Source organism: Xenopus laevis, chromosome 2S (assembly GCF_017654675.1).
Source record: "Xenopus laevis strain J_2021 chromosome 2S, Xenopus_laevis_v10.1, whole genome shotgun sequence".
NCBI classification, from domain to species: domain Eukaryota; kingdom Metazoa; phylum Chordata; class Amphibia; order Anura; family Pipidae; genus Xenopus; species Xenopus laevis.
In genome coordinates this window covers 75,175,739-75,195,219 of record NC_054374.1, presented here as the reverse complement: position 1 = coordinate 75,195,219, position 19,481 = coordinate 75,175,739, and the positions used below count along the sequence as shown (strand labels likewise).

Sequence of the window (19,481 nt, the reverse complement as noted above, 5' to 3'; positions counted from 1 at the left end):
TTTTTTGTCTATTTCTTTGGTAACTTAGAACCTGTTAAAATCTGTAGCTTTCGATCACAAATCTTCTGATCTACTGATCTACAGATCAGCAAATTCCCTATTCTGTCCTTATAAGTAGTGCATTTCTACGTCAGAACGTGCCGTTTATATCTTAAAGAGACAGTAGCTGTCACTGCTGAACTTTCCCCCTTAGCTTTCCTCCAGCCTGTCCATCTCCCATCTGACTTCCCCAGCTTCCTTACTTCAAAAGGCGAGCTCAGTCATTTCTCCTTCTTTGCTCTTGCTGCCTTTCCTTTCCTCTCAGTTTTCATTCTTGTGCCCTCTGCCACTTGCTCCCTTTGTGTCTTTCTCCCTCTTCTACTCCCCCTCCATCTCTGGCCACGTTCTTTCTGAGCCTCTCTCCCTCTTCCACTCCCCCTACATCTCCAGTTTCACATTTTCCCTGTCTCTCCCTCTTTCTCCACCATCTCTGGTCATGTTCCTTCTGTCCTTCTCACCCTGTCAGTCTCTCTAGACTTGTTATGTCTGCTGCAACCAACCTCCATCTATCAATCTCCAATATCGCTCACAATGTGTCCTGGTGACTCTTCCCTGCCCGCCAAGGTCCCTATTCAGGCGTGTGCCCTGTGCTGCTCCCACTCTCAATCCACCACCAATCTCCTGTGTTTATTGCTCCCCCTGCCCCTTCAACCGCCTGTCCATCTCCCCCTCCTACTCTCCATTCATCTCTGGTGTTGCTCCTCCTGGGCCTTCCACCTTCTGTGTCTCCTTTCCCCTTCCTCCACTGAAACAACCTGCAGCAATATAACATGTATGGCCAGACGAGTGAACTTTTAGTGAATAGATTGTTGATTCTAAAAATATATGAAAAGAAGTCCTTTTTAAGGCATGCTATAAATAACACTCACTTTTTCGACCTTTTGTGAATCGGCCCTTTGTGTTGGAAAAACACTAAGGGGATGATTAATTAAAGTCCAATTTCTTTCTGATTGAATTTTTAAACACAATTTTTTCAGAGGAAAAAAACTCAAATGATTTATTAAACCCTGATGCTGCTCCATCTCAAACTTGCAGATTTCATGTAGAATTCAATAGCAGATGATCCATTTACAGTTGGAAGATAACATGATCTGCGCTGAGTTTCGTACAATAATCTGAAGAATTCATGGTTTTCGGGCCATAATCTGAAAAAACGTACAATTTCGGTTTTTCACGATTTTATCAAGTCTTTTCCACACCAGATTTTTTGAGTTAATTTATTGATAAATATGGCAAAAATGTGGATGGGAGTTTGATCGAAGTGGTTTTAAGAAAATAGTGAGAATTTTTCAGATTTTAGTAAATAACCCCCTAAATATTGTCTAATGGTTTTGGTTAAAGGACAAGGAAAGTCTAAAATAGAATAAGGCTAGAAATGCTGTATTTTGTATACTAGACGTAAACATGAACTTACTGCACCACAAAGCCTAATCAAACAAATGATTTATGCTTTCAAAGTTGGCCACAGGGGGCTGTCATCTTGTAACTTTGTTAAACATCTTTACCTGACCCTGACCCTGAACATGCTCAGTGTGGTCTGGGCTGCTTAGGGATCGTCATAAACAAAGCTGCTTGAATTCTGCATGGCTGGTAAGTAAGGCGGGGGCTCCCCCTGCTGTTCATAAATATGTTTGTTTCCCTGCTCAGCAGTTAGGGACCATCTGACAATTCCTATCCACAGCAGTAAATGAAGGGAGAATTTCACTGCATACAGTCAGGTTTCTTTAAAAACGGTACACATTTTTTAATTAAAGTATATTGGAGATTAAAGAAAGTAAAAATTGGATTTTATTTTTTTGCCTTTCCTTGTCCTTTAAACACTTTCTGATTATAACATTTTGTTTCTTGGGGGAAGCACATTTTAGAAACAAGGATGACTCCTGCTGTTTGAATATGTACAGGTTTCTTACCATAGCTAAAGTATATATATTTTAATATATTTAATGTAGGAATGAAGCAAATATCTACATTTACATATAATTCAAAGTAGACAGCCTTTAGCTTCAGAGGGAAATATTAAAGGGGATGTCAGCACTAATGTGCATTTTCATTGATTTTAATTATTAATGAATGTTATTGCTATTGAAAGCATCTGTCTGTATGTTACAGGTGTCTTCTCTGCTTGTTTGATTATGGATATAATGTAGCAGTAGCCAGCTGTTCTCCCAGAAAATTCTCCTATTCCACAGTGGTAGTAGTGAGAACAAGAGGCCCAGAAAAAAAGTATCATTACTGCTTTCATTAGCAATAACATATGAGAATGTTGCTTAGAATTATGTTTGCTATTGCTATTCCTGTTATAGAACTATACAGCTACTGGCACAGGGAGAAGCTAACTAAATAAAAGGCTTTACTGTTTTAGAACTTTAAACCATTTTATTAGTTATCTTCTCTCTGTTCCAGTAGCTATATGTGTGTACATGTGGTGGAGATGCCTATATGCATTTAATAGATTTGAGCTGCAAAATGACAAAGTGTTACCAGAAGGCTACACTCCGTGGGAGAATGTCTGCTTTTAGTGGCAGACAGCAAGGGTCTCAACTGATGGGAAATCTGGGAAAGGCATTGATAATAGACTTCTCAAAATAAAATGTAGTTCACCCCCACCATAAGTTAGACTTGTACACAATGGAAGAACCAGACCAAATGACATTTATTATTTCAGACAAGCTCACTCCTACATTACAAAATGTATCTGCACACCTGCCACTCTAATTCTGAAACCAAGGCTATTTATCTACTCTCTGGTGGGATTTGTTCCCATTTAGATACAAGAAGCATAAGTGTGCATTTCCACTCTTTCAACGGTGTTGACTTTTTGATGCATGGTATTGTGCATTGTGATGTTAGGTTTGTGTGGATTTGCTAACCAGTCGGTAAAAAAAAAAATGTACTTCCAAAGAAAAGTTCTGATACTGTTGTTGCTTCCTGAAACCGTTCAGAACTCAGCAGTGAGTGTTCCAGCTGAGGACATGCTATTTTACATAGGTTGTTAAATATATGTGGCTACACAATCTAGCTGTCCTATATCTATATCAACCATCCACCCACCTATCCATGCCAATAAAATGGGTCTACTGGTCTGGACTAAGAATAAATTATATACCTACTTTATTGTATGGGTAAACAATATGCCTCAGCCTATAAATTTTTATCTGTGGCTAAAAGTACCAAAGCACAACGGATTGTAGATTCTACGTTTGCAGCACTTCCATGTTAGGGAGTTGAGGTTGGCTTTTAAAGTCATTCATTTGTATCCCCCCCCCCCAAGGAGGTGGTCCAAAATCAGTTTCCTGGGGCTTGATTGTCCCAGGAAACAGCATGCACACTAAAACCATGTCAGCTGCTATCTGTAATTCCGGAGCCTACTTCCCACCTGTTGGTTGTCCATAGAACTTGTAGCCCTACACTTTTTTTGGGAGTTACCTGTAGGACCTGTGATGCAATTTTGGGACACTTAAGTATCTGATCATTTAGCAGTTTCACCAAATGAGGCTGTTTCTCCACTTGTATATAAATGCAGACAGGCAAACTGTAACTGAACTCACAGGCATGACACCAGACTGTGCAGACACACAGAGTGGATTTTGGTGTGGAAACCAATTTATTTTTGTAGATACAGGAATGACACAGGCTACTGCCACATAAGGCTGTTTCTCCATGTGCATGTCCAGTTTTTAAAGGCGATGGAAGAGATGGCTCTCAACAAATCTGGAAATACCTTCCTCTTTACTAACACTGAGCTCACTGCATGTAAATATATTATGTGTGGTTGGTGATCCAGCATTATTAATCCAATTGCATTTTGCTCTTGTGTGTGCTTTAGCGAGTACAGCGAAATCTGAAAGAATGGGCTTTTCTGTGGTGGCATGCATGAATTATCCACAGCAGGGAAATGGTCGGTGAAATTCCCGGTATTGCCCTCTTTGGCAAAAAAAAATGTCAAGCATTTCTTATATGTAGCTGTTTCTGATATCAACTGGCAGTTTTTTTTGGGGGGGGGTGCAGAGTGCAGTGAGCTGGCCCCCCTATAAGAAAATCTTAAGAGTTGCCTGATGTGCTGCAATCTCCAACCTCTATCCCCCTTCCCAGCTGCAGGTAGGAGAGAGTCTGGGAAAGGGGGTTGCTATTTTCAGCTACAGAGGAAGCTTCTTGTGTAGTTACACCACTGGGTGTGTTTTAGAGTGGATCCGCTTACCTCCTCAATCCTGCAGAAGAAAGCAGACAATCCACTTAGTGCACCCTTGCCCTTAGTGTGGGTCCCCTTTTTGTAATGCTGAAATTACTTCCTACAATAGAAATCAAAATTATGTTTTAATTTACTCTAAACTAAATTTTAGTTGCAATGAGACCTTCTAGACTTACTTTAGGTCCCCTATGAAAACAAAAAAAAAATTAAAGTATGTTAGAAACACAGATTCTGAAACTACGTAATAAGAGTGATCTGTAATCAAACCTGAAAAACACTTGTTGCTCAGCTAAGTACAATTTAAATTGGTTTATTTGTTAAATTGTACCTTAATATACCCAATATGTTTGGAATAATGTAAGCCATACAGTTTCATTACCTTGAATTGCTGAAACTGCTCAGAAAGTGGACTCTCTCTCTTCTTTTTTTACACTTTTCTTGTTAATGGTCATTTGACCACAAAAAAGGTCTAGTCTAACATGTAATGATGAACTAAATACAAGAACAAGTCCAGAAACCAAGCTAGGATTTATTGAGAAGTCAATAATTTAATTAAATTAAAAAAAAAAACAGCAGCTTCCTATGTTTTTTAAAATAAGCAACTTCTGAAATTAAAAACCTTCTTGAGGTAACTATTTCAATAACCCATTTGCTTTTCCAAGTGACCATAAAGTTCACATTTCAAGATAGAGAAAAATACATGACCTATTGGTTTAAGATCATAAGCCATGAGTCAGTGTTTTCTTGCCACACCACTGGCAAATGTTCCAGTCTGTCAGCATGGGGGTTGGTCGTGCTCTGCCTTCTGATTGGTCCCAAGGCCTTTTGCCCCATTAGAGTAGGCAGTCAGGAATTTGGTAACAAGCCATAGGTGTTTGTGAGGATGTCCACAGTCGGAATCAGAGAACTGTAATGAGAAAAGTGAAGAGTATAGATACAAAATCTTTAATATACACTTTATTATGAATTCTGATAATCCCCATCTCAGCTGCAACTCGGCATATTAAATTTACAAAACTCAAAGATCAGTGCTGTCCAACTGGCAGACGCACCCCTTGTGTGCTCTCCCCCCACATGAAAGTCTGCCTGCTGTGTCTGTAGTGATACCTTTTAAAGTTTACACATGGTAAACAGAGATTTACTGGCCCTGCATTGTTTACAACCCAAATTCAGACTATAAACTTCTGCATTGTTCACACATATAATTCCCCCCTGCATTGTTCACACTTGTAACGCCTCTGTTGTGCACACCCTAAAGCCCTGTACTCTTCACACCTCAGACTCAGACTGAAACTGCCCACATTGGTCACCTGTTTACACCTTAAACAAATGCTGATGAGACAACAGTCACTGTATGTAGTACAGTCTCCTGCTCAGTTCTGTGCCATACTCTGCCTGCCCTATGCTCCCTGTGTGTGTCATACTCTCCCTGCCCTATGCCCCTTGGGTGTGTGCCATACTCTGCCTGCCCTATGCCACTTGGGCGTGCCATACTCTGCCTGTGTGTGCCATACTCTGCCTTCCCTATGCCACTTGGGTGTGCCATACTCTGCCTTCCCTATGCTCCCTGTGTGTGCGCCATACTCTGCCTGTGTAACATAAGCCTGGTAGGGGTTGGTTCTGGGGGGTTTGTTAGCATTTGAAAATTGTTGTTAGGGCCCCTAAAGTGTTTAATCGTGTGCTGGGGGTGCTGTGTTATCCACAGGGGAGAAGGAGGCATACGGATTTAAGGTTATGTCTTAATATGACAACTTTTTTCACCTATGAGTTATAAGTGATATTCGTGCAGTGAGCACCAACCATTTGCTATTTTGGTGTGTTACCACAATTAATGTGAACATGGTCAAATACAAGAAGTCCTTTGCATTCAACCCATTAACAATATATTTAAGACATTGAGATGTTTTGTGCCTTAAGCTAACAAAAAAATCCGTTCCCTTTAAACAAAACAGGGATTGTTTGTCCATATATTGCAATATATTTAAGATGGCCAACTACGTCAGTCATCAGATTAAAGTTGAGTGTAGGACTGGCCATACCAGGGATGACATTTTGGCCATCTTAAATATATTGCAATATACGGACAAACAATCCCTGCTTTGTGGTGACAGCCGCATTGCACCCCATTTTAAAAATTAGTGGTGAGCACAACTTTCCCTTGTTTTTTATAATATGGACTTGGTCTTGTGGTAACATGGGTGTGGTTTAAAGTGGATGTGGTTTAAAAACAGGGATTGGCTAATCCTGGCTTCCATTATGAACCCTCCACCATGTAGGACAGAAAGATTCCAGCCCTCTGTACCACAGAAGTTGGACAGCACTGCTCTAGATAATGCTCCAGAATGAGAAGACTCGTTTACATTTTGTTGGGTTGGCCGCAGCTCTCTGTGATCCAAAGTAAAGAAACCTGTGACAATTCATCTATCCAGGCAGACAGGGTGCACGGTGCAAAAAACAGCACATTGAACTCATTACATACTCTTTATGTTTATGGTTTGAACTGACTCACCATCCATCTCTGATCACGATAAACTTTCCAGGCACAGAAAGGTCCACTACAGTTGATCCTAGCCTGCATTCAGGGCTAGAAACTTCTCCAATAGGGCCTCCATCAACAACTAGAGACAGCTTCGGCCACAGATCCCTAAACTCCTATAAACAATGGAAGAGAATTTTAAAAATGCATAGGTATGGATATTAGTAAAAGACAAACGGTACAAAAAGGTCACTGCTGATTTTAAAGCTTGGATTAAATTTAGGAATGATTTTCTTTTCTATTTTACAGACTTAATTAGATAATCTAAATAATAAGGCTAACAGTCTTAATTAGACTTAAACGCCTTAGACTCAACCCTTTAAATGCCACAGAATATAAATTCTACGTTCTGCAGCATATCCTGGTTTTGGAGTGGAGAATCGGCATGGAGCAGGCCCTTGGGTGCGATCACCCAGGGGTCCCTACAGAGCTGTGGACATGTGCCAACTACATGTCTGCTGCAGGACTTCCTCTTCCTTCAGGATCACCCCCCCCCCAGCGGACTCCCTTTCCTGATGGCGCAGCTCCTCGTGCTCCAGCAGTCATTCTATACCTCCAGCTTGCCTACCTGCCTTTTTCAATGAGAAAGTGCCCCTACACACGCATATATTTGTGGGGGATGGGGGGGCTTTTACACATTCACAGTACTCACACACACTTGCACATGCATATAACACGCAATTTGCCAAGTGTACACAGACAATTGTTTCTCTTTATGTCATTACTAGAATAATGAAAAAAGCCATGATAATTACTTTATGGCTTTAAACCTGCAATCTGGCTTTTGAAACACAAAAAAATGCACAGGAACCTGAAAGATTCCCAGCAGTTCGAAATGTATTGCATTTATTCAAAATAAAGTGATACATGTCAGAATTGACAGAATTGCATTGACAAGTTGAATTCATATAAATCATATGGGTGTTAGAGCTCAGCAATACTAAACACTAACAATTTTGAACTTCCCGGGTAAAAAAATGTAAAGAATATTTATTTCACGTTACTACGAATTGGTGGGGTAACACAAAATTGTATAAATATGAACCTAACAAGAAGGGTTGGTAAATTATAACTTAAATTGCCACAAACATTGCTTGTGTGCTGTTGAATGAAGATTTTCTTCATTCACAGTTCGGAATTATTAAGCCCAAAAAGCATTAAGTAAGCTCTAACAAGAACTAAATGCACTTTAACTTCTATATACTATCTGTATGTTTCATGTATATGCCCTTCTGCTGTACAGTGCTGCAAAGTATGTTGGTGCAAGATGTAGGCAGTTTTTGTTTACACATAAAACACAACCAAAAATTAATATTTGTCTTACTCAAGTAAATTAAATTGACTTTTAAACTAGTTCAAAATAAGGAAACTATCAAATGAAATAGAAGAGAAAATTTTGTAAGAGAAAATTTGTTCTCTTGAGAATTTATATTTTAAGCAAGGCAAGTTTTGCAGCACTGTACAGCAGCATACAATAGCAATACAAATTGACAAATATTCTAAAAACAGAGAGACATTGAGGGTTGTACTGTACCTCTACTGTGAGTGTGCTTTCCTGGGAGCTAATATTGGCACTGGTTAAAGCCAAAGGTTCTGAGCAGACCTCAGCCAGCTGCCTTATAAACGCATGATCGGGAATCCGCACACCCACCAACTGAAACAAAAAAAAAAAAACCTTACTGTTAGTTTAATACATGTCTTGATCACCAAACACTCTTCTTGAAATAATACAATGTAACTGTACTACTCTCCTTATAGTTGCTACTATTACAGTTTCACTAATGGTTTGCAGCTCCTATTGTTCATTGGGGTACAGTGAATCTAGCTGGATACAATCTGTATGATGAAGCTACTTTTAAGCTATATGCACATTTAACCTCCAGCCTAGCAGAACGGTCTGTTAAAGGGGGAACTAAAGTCTAAAATAGAATAATGCTAGAAATGCTGCATTATGTACACTAAACAAACTTACTGTACCAGAAGCCTAATTAAACAAATGATTTATGTTTTCAAAGTTGGCCACAGGGGGCTGTCATCTTGTAACTTTGTTAAACATCTTTGCAAGACCAAGACTACACACATGTTCAGTGTGATCTGGTATTCAGCTGGGAGGTTAAGCTTAGGGATTGTCATAAATGATGAAAAAAGCACAAGTCAAATAATATCTGCCATAGAAGCCAATACAGCAAGACTGATTAATAATCATAATATGCAGACTGCACTGGGTCTGCTGATAAAAATCTCTACACAGTCGCCGGCTGCTTTATAGGGAACAAACAAAGCTGCTCAACGTCAGGGAAGTAAGGGGGCTTCCCCCTGCCGTTTGAAAGTATGTTCCGATTCCCTGCAGAGCAGTTAGGGAGCATCTGGAGTTTCCTATCCACAGCAGTCAGAGCAAATAAAACGAAGGGGGAATTTCACTGCATAAAGACAGGTTTCTTATAAAAACAGTACAAAAAGTATATTGGAGATAGATTTCTTTTTCATTAAAGAAAGTTATAATGAGATTTTTTTGCCTTTACATCCCCTTTAAGCCGGTTTTTGTCCTGCACTGTTATATGAGGTCATGTAGGCAATTTTAACTTTGGCTGATTATTCTCGAATACAATCAATCGTAACATGGACCAGAAACTGTTAGGCCTCCAATTGGGAGAATTTCTTTGGACACACTTCATTATTAGAAACAGTTCAAGTTTCTTGCACCATGCTTGCTCACATTTATTAATTTTTTTTTCAGGACTAGTGTATGGCCACTTGTTCAGCCCACAGGTCAACTGGTCATATACCAGAGAGTACAGGTGACTGTACAGCCACCTTTAGTTGAAGGGCAAATGTGACACAACGGCAAAATATTTTCTGATGTTTTATCCGTGCAAAAAAAATCGCAGGAGACAAAACGTGTGCCTGTCTGACAACTTGCCAACGTCTCTACTTTTACCTGAACATGTCATTTTCGTTGAGGCTCTGAAGCTGATTAGAAATGAAATTCTAACGAGAGATCTACAATCCCCACAGAAACAATGTGCTGCAAAGAGCAATAAAAAAAGAATGTTTATATATTTTTTTTGCGGAAGTGTAACATTTCAGGGCTTCCCTCCTTTGTCATGCTAGACAAATGGGTGTGCTTTTTCTACATATGCATTGGAAGGTTGCCGTATCCTTCATCACTCAGCACCAAACACTATATATTAAGGGTGTGCGATTGCCCCTCTGCTACGAGAAAGGCACCATCTCTGGTGTTCCAATCAAATAGAACAGGACATGCAGCAGTACAAGGTGGACCCTATCAATGTTGCATATTTAAAAGAGGACATTTTTTGGGACTACCTGCTATATGAAAGGAGCAGGGCTTTTGCAATGAGCCTGATGTGGGAGGAGTTTAGTCTCCCTTAAAACTTCTCTTTTGCAGTTTTATACTTTTCAAAGATGGCCTAAACTTCAACAGTTTAGTATCTACCACATTTTGGAAACGAACAGTTCAGTGGCCTTACGGTTTCAATTATATTTCCTTCTCCGTACAGATCATTTTCTATTGATCAGCAGAGATGTGCTCCGCACCTAAAAGAAAATAGTTTCTACTCACAGATGTAAAAGGGTTAAGTTCCTTGTTGAGCCGTCCTGACCTCTCCATCACCAGAGTCACTGGTCCTGGCAATAAGTCCCTAAGTAACTGGTCTGGGACATTTACTTGGCAGTACCTGCATTTCATACAGTCAGAAGAATAATTTAAAAATGTTACTCGGAAGATTTTGTACATCATCAGTTGTATAAAAATGTTATGTAAAATGAGATACTGAATCTTAGAAAAACATAGTGCACTTGATTTCTATCCATGTCCATAAGTCTCATAAATATTAGATAGTTAGTGTTAAATTGCACAGTTGTTGCATAGTTAATTGCTGATGGAAGCTCTGACAGACCAGTGTAACCCAGACAATACTATGGGCTTACGGTATATCAATTTTGGTGTATTTTTAGTCCTGTATCTTCCAAATTCATTGTTCCTCATCATTGCTGAATCCTCTAAACCTGAACAGTAACTCAGCTTTATACAAAACAGACAACCCCATATTTTAAACATGTTAATATATCAGAAGCTCTCTAATATTATTGAAATACATGAAGGAATATATATATATTAGTTGTCTTAATGGCAATACAATATTGAGAAGCGTTACAGTAGCCAAGACAATGTTGGTCTACGTAAGGTTACAAATACATTAAATGCAAGCCTGTGCATTAGCTACTTCAAAATAGAGGCAGCCGTTCAAGCAGCCACTAGGATGGAGGAGAATACGGGGTGTAAACATGTGCAATGTTGCTAAATGTTTGTAGGGCAGGTTTTCCACCCATATGTTAAAAAGGACATAGAAGCTTTTGCTGCAAGCCCTACTTAAATGTAATAAGAGCACTGGCATGCAATACAATGTAACTTTAATAGCATTTTTTATCCTTTGTGACAGTAAAAGATTAGAGAACCACATACGTAGAAGTGTGCATAGGAAACTAAACAGACCTGTATATATCCTCAACATTACCAACACAGATGGCCAATGGCTTGGTCCCATTGCGTCCTTTGACATTATAGATATTGCTTATGGATTGGGAATTTTGAGCCAGGCAGGCAATACCATAGATAGTATCTGTGGGCACACCAATCACTCCGCCCTGCTGCAGAATGCCGAGAGAAGTGTTCAGGATCTCCTTCCAACCTAATGGATGAATGAAATGACTTTAAACTTCCATTAAAGGGATTCTGTCATGATTTTTATGGTGTAGTTTTTATTTCTAAATTACATTTACCAAGAAGTATATTTTTTGTTATTTGTAATATTGGTGGCAGCCATTTCAGGTCATTTTGCCTGGTTATATGCTTTAGAATTTAGAATTATTATTATTATTATTATTAACATGTATTTATATACCAGCAACATATTGCGTAGCACTGTAACGTAAATGTGATTATACAACTAAATGAGCCAACACTTCCATCATGGAACTCCTTTCAGGCAGGCTGTTGTTTCTCCAACTCAATGTAACTGGAGGAGTTGCAGTGGGACTTGGATTTTTACTTTTGAGCGCTGTTCTTATAATTTACAAGGGAGCTGTTATCTGGTTACCTTCCCATTGATCTGCTGATGGGCTGCTAAGGGGGAAAGGGGTGATCATGCCACCTTGCAGTGCAGCAGTAAAGAGTGACTGAACTTTATCAGAGCAGAAGTCACAAGACTATGGGCACCTGGGAAACGGATATGTCTAGCCCCATGTCAGATTTCAAAATTAAATATAAAACAAAATGTGTTTGCTCTTTTGAAAAGTGGATTCCAGTGCAGAAGTCTACTGGATCAGCAGTATTAATTTAAGGTTGTTAGAATGTACAAGGAAAGTAAGCAACATCAGATGTAAATATATGGAACAGATGCATGTATTGTATTACCCTTATATACAAAGCAGACAGCAACCACAGAGACCAAAATGTGCACTAAATGTGATGATGCAAGTTTTTCTATAATACTTATAGTTCTTTACAGGCTTTTCACTTTGGCACTGTTAGGGGTATGAGTATAAAGTGCAATCACTTGAGCATGGAGTTCTAGCTGCGGTGCCCCAGTCTGACAGTACTTTATTGTGCCCGATCTTCCGCAACAATCACTGCTAACTCTACAGCAGGGGGTCAAGCTGTACAGCCAAAAAAGAGGCCTAAAACTACACCACCCACCATTCATCTACTGAAAAACTATACACTGTCTCCATGACTCCTCAAACTAGTAGTTTCATTACTTCATCTTTGACAAGTATCCCTTCCACTGTCCTCTATGTATAACTATACCCTTGTCACACACACTTTTACTCAACCAATTGTTCCTATTGGCAGTGACACGTACTACAACTCCCAGCATTCTCTGTTCAGCTTCCTCCATGCCCTCAAATGTAACATTCATGTACATTTTGTAGCTCTGTGTACATCTAACCGTGCACTACTAACTCTGCTCACCTTTAATATCCCTGGTGGGTCTACTTGAGCATCTTCCACTTCCCCCACCCGGCAAGTTTAGCACTTTGCACGTCATGTCCATCGCCAGGCTGTGACGTGCCTTTAGACAGGACACTAATCCCAACAGCCGGGTATTCAGCCTCATCTGAGCGCTCAGCTTCCGATTACGCCATGTGGAAACCGGTGAGCTACACTCTAACACCTTTGAGGAAGTTGTGACTTCACGGCCATGTGACCAACATGGGGCGGGCTTTTGTGACATCACAGAGGCGAGTCTCCGGCTTCTTCCGGGTTGCGGAGCTGCCTACGTCCTGAGATTGGAAGCGACCTGTCTGCGCTTCCAAAGAGGGGAGGGGCGACTGTGCTTGTAGTGTTGTTGTTATTCATTCTGAAACGACCAGACGTTCCGTTCCAGCGCCACACAGGGTAGGAGGGGGTTGCTCGAGGGGAGGGATTCAGTGGCTGCAAACAAGGTAACTGGACGTGGATTGGTTTAGACCTCTGTGTACTCAAATGCCAGGGCGGTTTTTCAAGCATTAGAAAAGCTGACAGTTTTGGAAGGGACGGTCAAGTTTAGAAACTTCAAGTAACAATTACAAAAGCAGACTTATCAGAGTGAAATGACTGACTTAAACTACATGTAACTTTTAAAAGGGAACTAAACCCTTGCTAATAAAACCCCTACCCTACATAGACCACCCTGTCCCCCCCCCCAGCCTAGGTGGTAACTTTTGTAAATGCCCACAAGTCTTTACTTACCCCTCGGTGCAGATTCAGGGTATCGGAGATCACGGGCGCCATCTTCTTCTCTTCGGTAATCTTCGGTTCTTCTTCCGGCACTTCGCCAGTTTCTGTGACTTTCGGCGCATGCGCAGTTGTCGCGAAACAGCAGATTGCTCCAACTGTGCATGCGCCATTACGCCACTGTCTTCCTGAGGATTACCGAAGAGAAGAAGATGACGCCCGTGAACTCCGATGCCCTGAATCTGCACCGAGGGGTAAGTAAAGAGTTAGGGGCATTTACCAAAGGTACCAACTAGGCTGGGGGGAACAGGGATAGGGGTCTATGTAGGGTAGGGGTTTTTATTAGCAAGGGTATGGTTCTCCTTCAAAGGGGCTGTTCATCTTCCAACTCATTTTATCAATTCAGTTGTTTTCTGATAGTACACCAGAAATAAAGACTTCTTCCAATTCCTTTCTATTTGGGAGCATTTTTCTAATATTGAAATGCAAAGTTTCATTTATTGCCTCTTTAGCTCTGGGGGTCCTTATCTGAAAACTGCTTTAAATTGATACATTTAATTGATTCATTTCTTATCTTTGCCACTGGTGAGCAGAATCCCCGAGTTTCATTAAAGGACCAGTAACATCAAATTTTTTTTTTAAAAGCCTCCAGACTCACGGACCTGTTGGACAAGATGCTGTGGGGGCTGCCGCTGGACATACTGCTGCTACTGTACGGCGCTGAGGGCAGGAGACATGGACTGAGGAGGAGACGAGTTGCCGTTTTCTGTTGGGAGGATTCAGCAGCGGGCACTGCCAGCCCCGGGCACATCGATGGGGAGCAGGTGGCATGCACACCCCACTGATCCAGCTCTCCCAGTACCTGCTACTGCTGCTGCTGGGAATAGGGGAAGCGCTGCAGACTGTCACTAGAATAGCCAGGAGGAGAAATCGAGCTCTGCAGGATGGATGGTCGCCGTATCGCCTTTTTTGCAGAGGACAGGAAGTGAAGTTTCAGTAAGTTATTTCTTAATAAAGGCTTTGAAATTTAAAAGTTTAATTTGTCTTGGTGTTTATTTTTCGTTGAATACTAACGAATTTTTTTAAAAAAAATGTTGATGTTACTGGTCCTTTAAAGTACAGAATCTACACCTTGATCATCTGAGACACCAGAGACCGGAACATTCAACTTTAAACCTGCATTTTGGAAAAACTGTAAAAAAAATTCAAGAAGGAAAGCAATTGAAAAAATACTTTATTTTTGGTGAACAATCCTAATACTACTGAACTGGGAAAAAGGTGTTTTAAGATGAACAACACCTTAGATGTAAATTTTGAATCGTTGTTTGTAACCGCTGAAGAGTCGTTTTTTAGTGTCAGGCAAGGCTCCCTCTAAGGTGTGCGATTGTGCGTGTGCACATAATTTTTGAGGCCGGTACACACAGCAGATTGTGGTGCACACAACAAATTATGTGTAAAAGCACAACATTTTGTATTCATTCTGACCTGAGCATACCGTTTTTAAAAACTGCTCACACAAGTTTAAAATGTGCTCACGATAAGCAGTGAGAGGGAACATTGGTGTCAGTTTCACTTTAAGGAGCACCTGTCACCCCATAATAGTTTCCCTTTACCAGAGGAAATAGAGCCCACACTACTGTCGGGGGAAAAAAATATTTTTGTTTTTCTAAAAAATGCCTCCTGTAAGTGCTAGGCCATCTGCACCAGGAGGGAGCTCAAATGTTTAGTGGCATGCATGTGCATAATGAGCACTTCTCCCACATCACTAGTTATGTGCGTGTGTGAGGTAAAATATTAAGTTAGGTTGAAAAAAGACACACATCAATCAAGTTCAATTTTTTATGTCTATTCATTACCTGCTTAACTGCTTCTTGATTCAGAGTAAGGCAAAAAAACACCTCTCAAATTTGCCTCAGAGGGAGAAAAGTCCTTCCTGACTCTAAGATACAGGGCTGGAACTAGGTTTAGGCAGAAGAGGCCTAGGGTGCAATGGAGGGGGAGGTGTCTCACATGTACTTAATCTTTCGCCTACCCCTTTCTTCGCCACCATCTCCTTACTGCCCACTTATCGGACATTATTGTCCCCCAGTGTGCCTGCACAGTGCATGCACGCATCCACATGTTTGTTCCAAAGGGGGTTGGTAGCTATGGATTTCATTGTGGAGTTACCTCCACACTGTCATCTGGGTGGTAGTGGATCGTTTCAGTAAAATGTCTAGTTTTATTCCCCTTTCCACCCTCTCCTCTGCCAAATCCCTTGCTGAGCTTTTTCTATCCTATATATTAAAGTTTCATGGGACCCCATTGAACAGTGTTTCTGATAGGGGGGTTCATTTTGTGTCTAAATTTTAGCTGGCTTTTTGTTCTCTCATGGATACTGATTCGTCTATTTCGTCTGCTTATCACCCACAGACCAATGACCAAACAGAAAAAACAAATCAGTCTTTAGAACAATTTCTCAGGTTTTATGTTTCAAGTCAGGCCCGGACTGGCCGTTTGTGAATACGGGCAAATGCCCGTTGGGCCGCTGCCTTTGCAGTGTAAATGGGCCGCGGGGCAGTGCGCACCGCACCATAACAAAATTAAGGAGCTTACTTCCTCCCGCAAGATCCTCTGTGCGCACAGTAGCAGACGCCAAACAGATCATTTTCTGTCTGAAGAGCTCACCCCAAGGGCCGCGTATGTTTTCTTTTCTGTTTTTTTTTTCCGTGTCTGGACTGCTGAGGGGGGTGGGGGTTTAAGCAAGTATGCGGAGGAGAGGTGGGACTGAAAGAAGAAGCCTTCTATACGTCACCTGTGTGCTCTCAGCTATGGGACAGATATCTGTTGCAGGTAGGGAAAAAGGTGCCAGTGTATGTCTGTGTTGTCCAGTATTCAGCTGACAGGATGGATTGCAGACGCTGGTGCTGCAGATTCATCCTCTCCCCCCACCCCAGACTATCAGTTCAGAAAGAATGCTGGGCAAGTAAAAAAGATACAAATCATTTTTATTACACTGCCTCTGGATTTTTTTTTTAACCCTTTCCTTGTTAGCAAAAATTGCATTTGTGCCATTTCTGGGGGTATTTATTCATGGAATTCTCACTGTGTTCATCCTGCTTTTACTCTCCTCTGGGGTAGTATACATGGAATTGCAACTGTGTCTTTTGGGTTTTATAAATTAAATTGCATCAGTGTCTTTTTTTTTAAAAATAAATGTTTAGCTATCTATATTCAATATTCCTCCCATAGTTGGCATGGTCACAGAACAATTCAGCAGGAATAGTCCCTTAGTTTGCTCATAGTCTGTACAGAGAGATCCCATAAAACTATGGCACATAGGTATTCCCTGTACTAAGCACAATTCAGCAGGAACAGTCCCCTAAGTTTGCTCATAGTCTGTACAGAGAGATCCCATAAAACTATGGCACATAGGTATTCCCTGTACTAAGCACAATTCAGCAGGAACAGTCCCTAAGTTTGCTCATAGTCTGTACAGAGAGATCCCATTAAAACGATGGCAGCATAGGTATATATATTTACCATATAACAGGAAGGTTTGAGAGTAGTTCTTTAAAAATACAAAAATACTGTGAAAATGAATTCCTGTGTTATGTTTGCAGTTGAACTCTATAGAAATAAATAAGTGAAATGAGTAATTGTCATGGGACAAAAGGAAAGGTAGTCACTTTTCGTCACCCAGCCTTGGAACCCTGTGCCTAAGGAAAAACTCCATTTAGGGGGCCCTGCCAAAATGGTTCCAATTGGGCCCCACAGTTGGTAAAACCAGCCCTCCACATGGGCCTCTCTGCACAGTCTGCTGTCCCAATATTTTTTTTTACTTATCGGAGGCCTGGACCACCTTTTTTTCCTAATTTTATTGGGGGCCCTGACCACCAATGTTTTATTTATAGCTTGTGTGGGTGGGGGAGCTTGGTTGCCAATGTCACACATATATACAGGTATGGGACCTGTTATCCAGAATGCTCCAGACCTGGGGTTTTCAGGATAATGGATCTTTCCAAAATGTTGATCTTCATACTTTAAGTCTACTAGAAAATCATATAAACATTAAATAATCCCAATTATATAATTTTGCTCCCAATAAAGACTAATTATATCTTAGTTTGGCTCAAGTACAAGCTACTGTTTTATTATTACAGAGAAAATGAAATCAATTTTAAACATTTGGATTGTTTGAATATAATGGAGTCTACGGAAGATGGCCTTTCTGTAATTTGGAGCTTTCTGGAAAATGGGTTTCTGGATAACCCCCATACCTGAAGTGGGCTGCTTTGATTTTTTTTGCCAGGGCTGCTTTTTAATCCCAGTCCGGCCCTGTTTCAAGTAATCAGTCACTCTGGACAGACTTTCTTCCTTGGGCTGAGTTTGCTTCAATAATGCCACACACTCATCCACTGGAGAATCTCCATTTTTTCTGTTTTCAGTTAAAATCCCAAGGTCTTTTCTTTCTCGGGTCAGTCCTTAGAAGTTCCTGCTGTAAATTTGTTGGTTGATCACATGAAGCAGAGTCTTATCTTTGTTTCCTTGAAGACTTTAAATCATTTGGGCTAGTTTGGACCCAAACAATTTTCCCAGTCCAACGGCAATGAGCAAAGGCTGTTCTTTAAAGATAAGTCATCTTTCCACACCTTCATGCAGGCCTGGACTGGCAATCTGTGGATTCTGGCAAATGTAAGAGAGGCTGCTATAAGATGCTAAAGACAGTTGCTATTTATTGGCCTGTGGGGGACTCTGAGATTCTGTGTACTCAAAACACCAGGACCTATTTCGAATCCCAGTCCAGGCATGCCTTCAAGGCAATAGCTTGAACTATATTTAAAAAGCACTACACAATTTGTTGTTCACTTGATAAAGGGAGGGATCCCGAAACATGTTATGATCCACAAAATAACGGTGTTCTGCAGGTTGATAACTGCATATTGTCAGCAGTTTCTCATCATTTATTTTTGGATATGAAAGCACTAGGGATGTTTTTTTTCGACCCTAACCAGCACACCGTGAACCTGTGTCCGCCCGTGACTTCTGGGTTCCTTTTATAGACCAACCTGCCCGTTGACATCACAAAAAGGGGCGGACGATAAGGCACGCGACTATAAAAAAAGTTGGAAGCCAACAGACCGGCAGTGCAAGGTGGTAGACAGGGAGAGCAGGAAGAAGAGCTCAACCCGCCACCCGCAACTGGAGATGCGAGGTCGGCTCGACCCGCAGGTATCGGGCCGGCCCGCACATCACCAGAAAGCACACTGATGAGGAGCGCAGAAAAATTGCAAGCAAACAAGAGAAGGTACAGATCCCATTCTTGAATATTTGTTCATACTGGGCCATACACTAATAGGAATGTTTCACACTTTCTTTGTAATATGTCTCCTCTTTGTTAGTAAAGAAATAAGTGTCTTATTGTGGTGAGCCCAGCAGAGGGCAACAGGAGGTAACAATTTAATGACAAGCACAAATATTATGTACTTGTTAAAATAGTCATTTTTTTTAAATGTCCCATATGTCTGTAGTTGTCTTTTCCCGCCTGTGATAAAAGAAAGACAGCCTGCGCACTGCCTCAGGTATAGGTCTAGCATAAAAAAACAAGCTTCTTATTTTTGTAGTCTTTGACTTAAAGCAACAGTTAAGTGTAAAAACAAAAACTAGGTAAATAGATAGACTGTGCAAAATAAAAAATGTTTCTTATATAGTTAGCGAAAAATGTAATGTATAAAGGCTGAAGTGCCTTTATACATTATACATTGCTTTTCAGCTCTCTAACTCTGAGTTAGTCATTATACATTGCTTTTCAGTTCTCTAACTCTGAGTTAGTCAGCGACTTGAAGGGGGGCTACATGGGACATAACTGTTCAGTGAGTTTGCAATTGATGCTTAGCATTCAGCTCAGATTCAAAAGCAACAGTTATGACGCATATGGCCCCCCTCAAGTTATTGGTTGGTTACTGCCTGGTAACCAATCAGTGGAAACCAAGGAAGCT

General features: G+C 40.8%; 1 protein-coding gene across 1 annotated transcript; it reads right to left on the bottom strand.

Moving 5' to 3' along the window:
* Positions 1-4,740: 4,740 nt before the first annotated feature.
* yrdc.S (yrdC N6-threonylcarbamoyltransferase domain containing S homeolog) lies at positions 4,741-13,036 on the bottom strand. The gene is made up of 6 exons (XM_018249544.2): positions 12,760-13,036; positions 11,281-11,476; positions 10,348-10,462; positions 8,299-8,418; positions 6,738-6,880; positions 4,741-5,135 (listed from the first exon to the last, which is right to left on the bottom strand). Exons 1-6 carry the CDS (start codon positions 13,019-13,021, stop codon positions 5,075-5,077), a joined length of 897 nt encoding a protein of 298 aa, XP_018105033.1. The 5' UTR covers positions 13,022-13,036; the 3' UTR covers positions 4,741-5,074.
* Between the last annotated feature and the right edge of the window lie 6,445 nt (positions 13,037-19,481).

What these genes read in the sequence shown, in the direction of transcription:
- yrdc.S (XM_018249544.2), bottom strand. Translation starts at nt 13,021, where the DNA reads ATGTCACAAAAGCCCGCCCCATGTTGGTCACATGGCCGTGAAGTCACA. An exon ending in ACCCACCAGGGATATTAAAG is followed by an intron (nt 11,477 to 12,759) that starts GTGAGCAGAGTT and finishes TTCATCCATTAG; the next exon opens with GTTGGAAGGAGATCCTGAAC. An exon ending in ATCGTGATCAGAGATGGATG is followed by an intron (nt 5,136 to 6,737) that starts GTGAGTCAGTTC and finishes TTCTCATTACAG; the next exon opens with TTCTCTGATTCCGACTGTGG.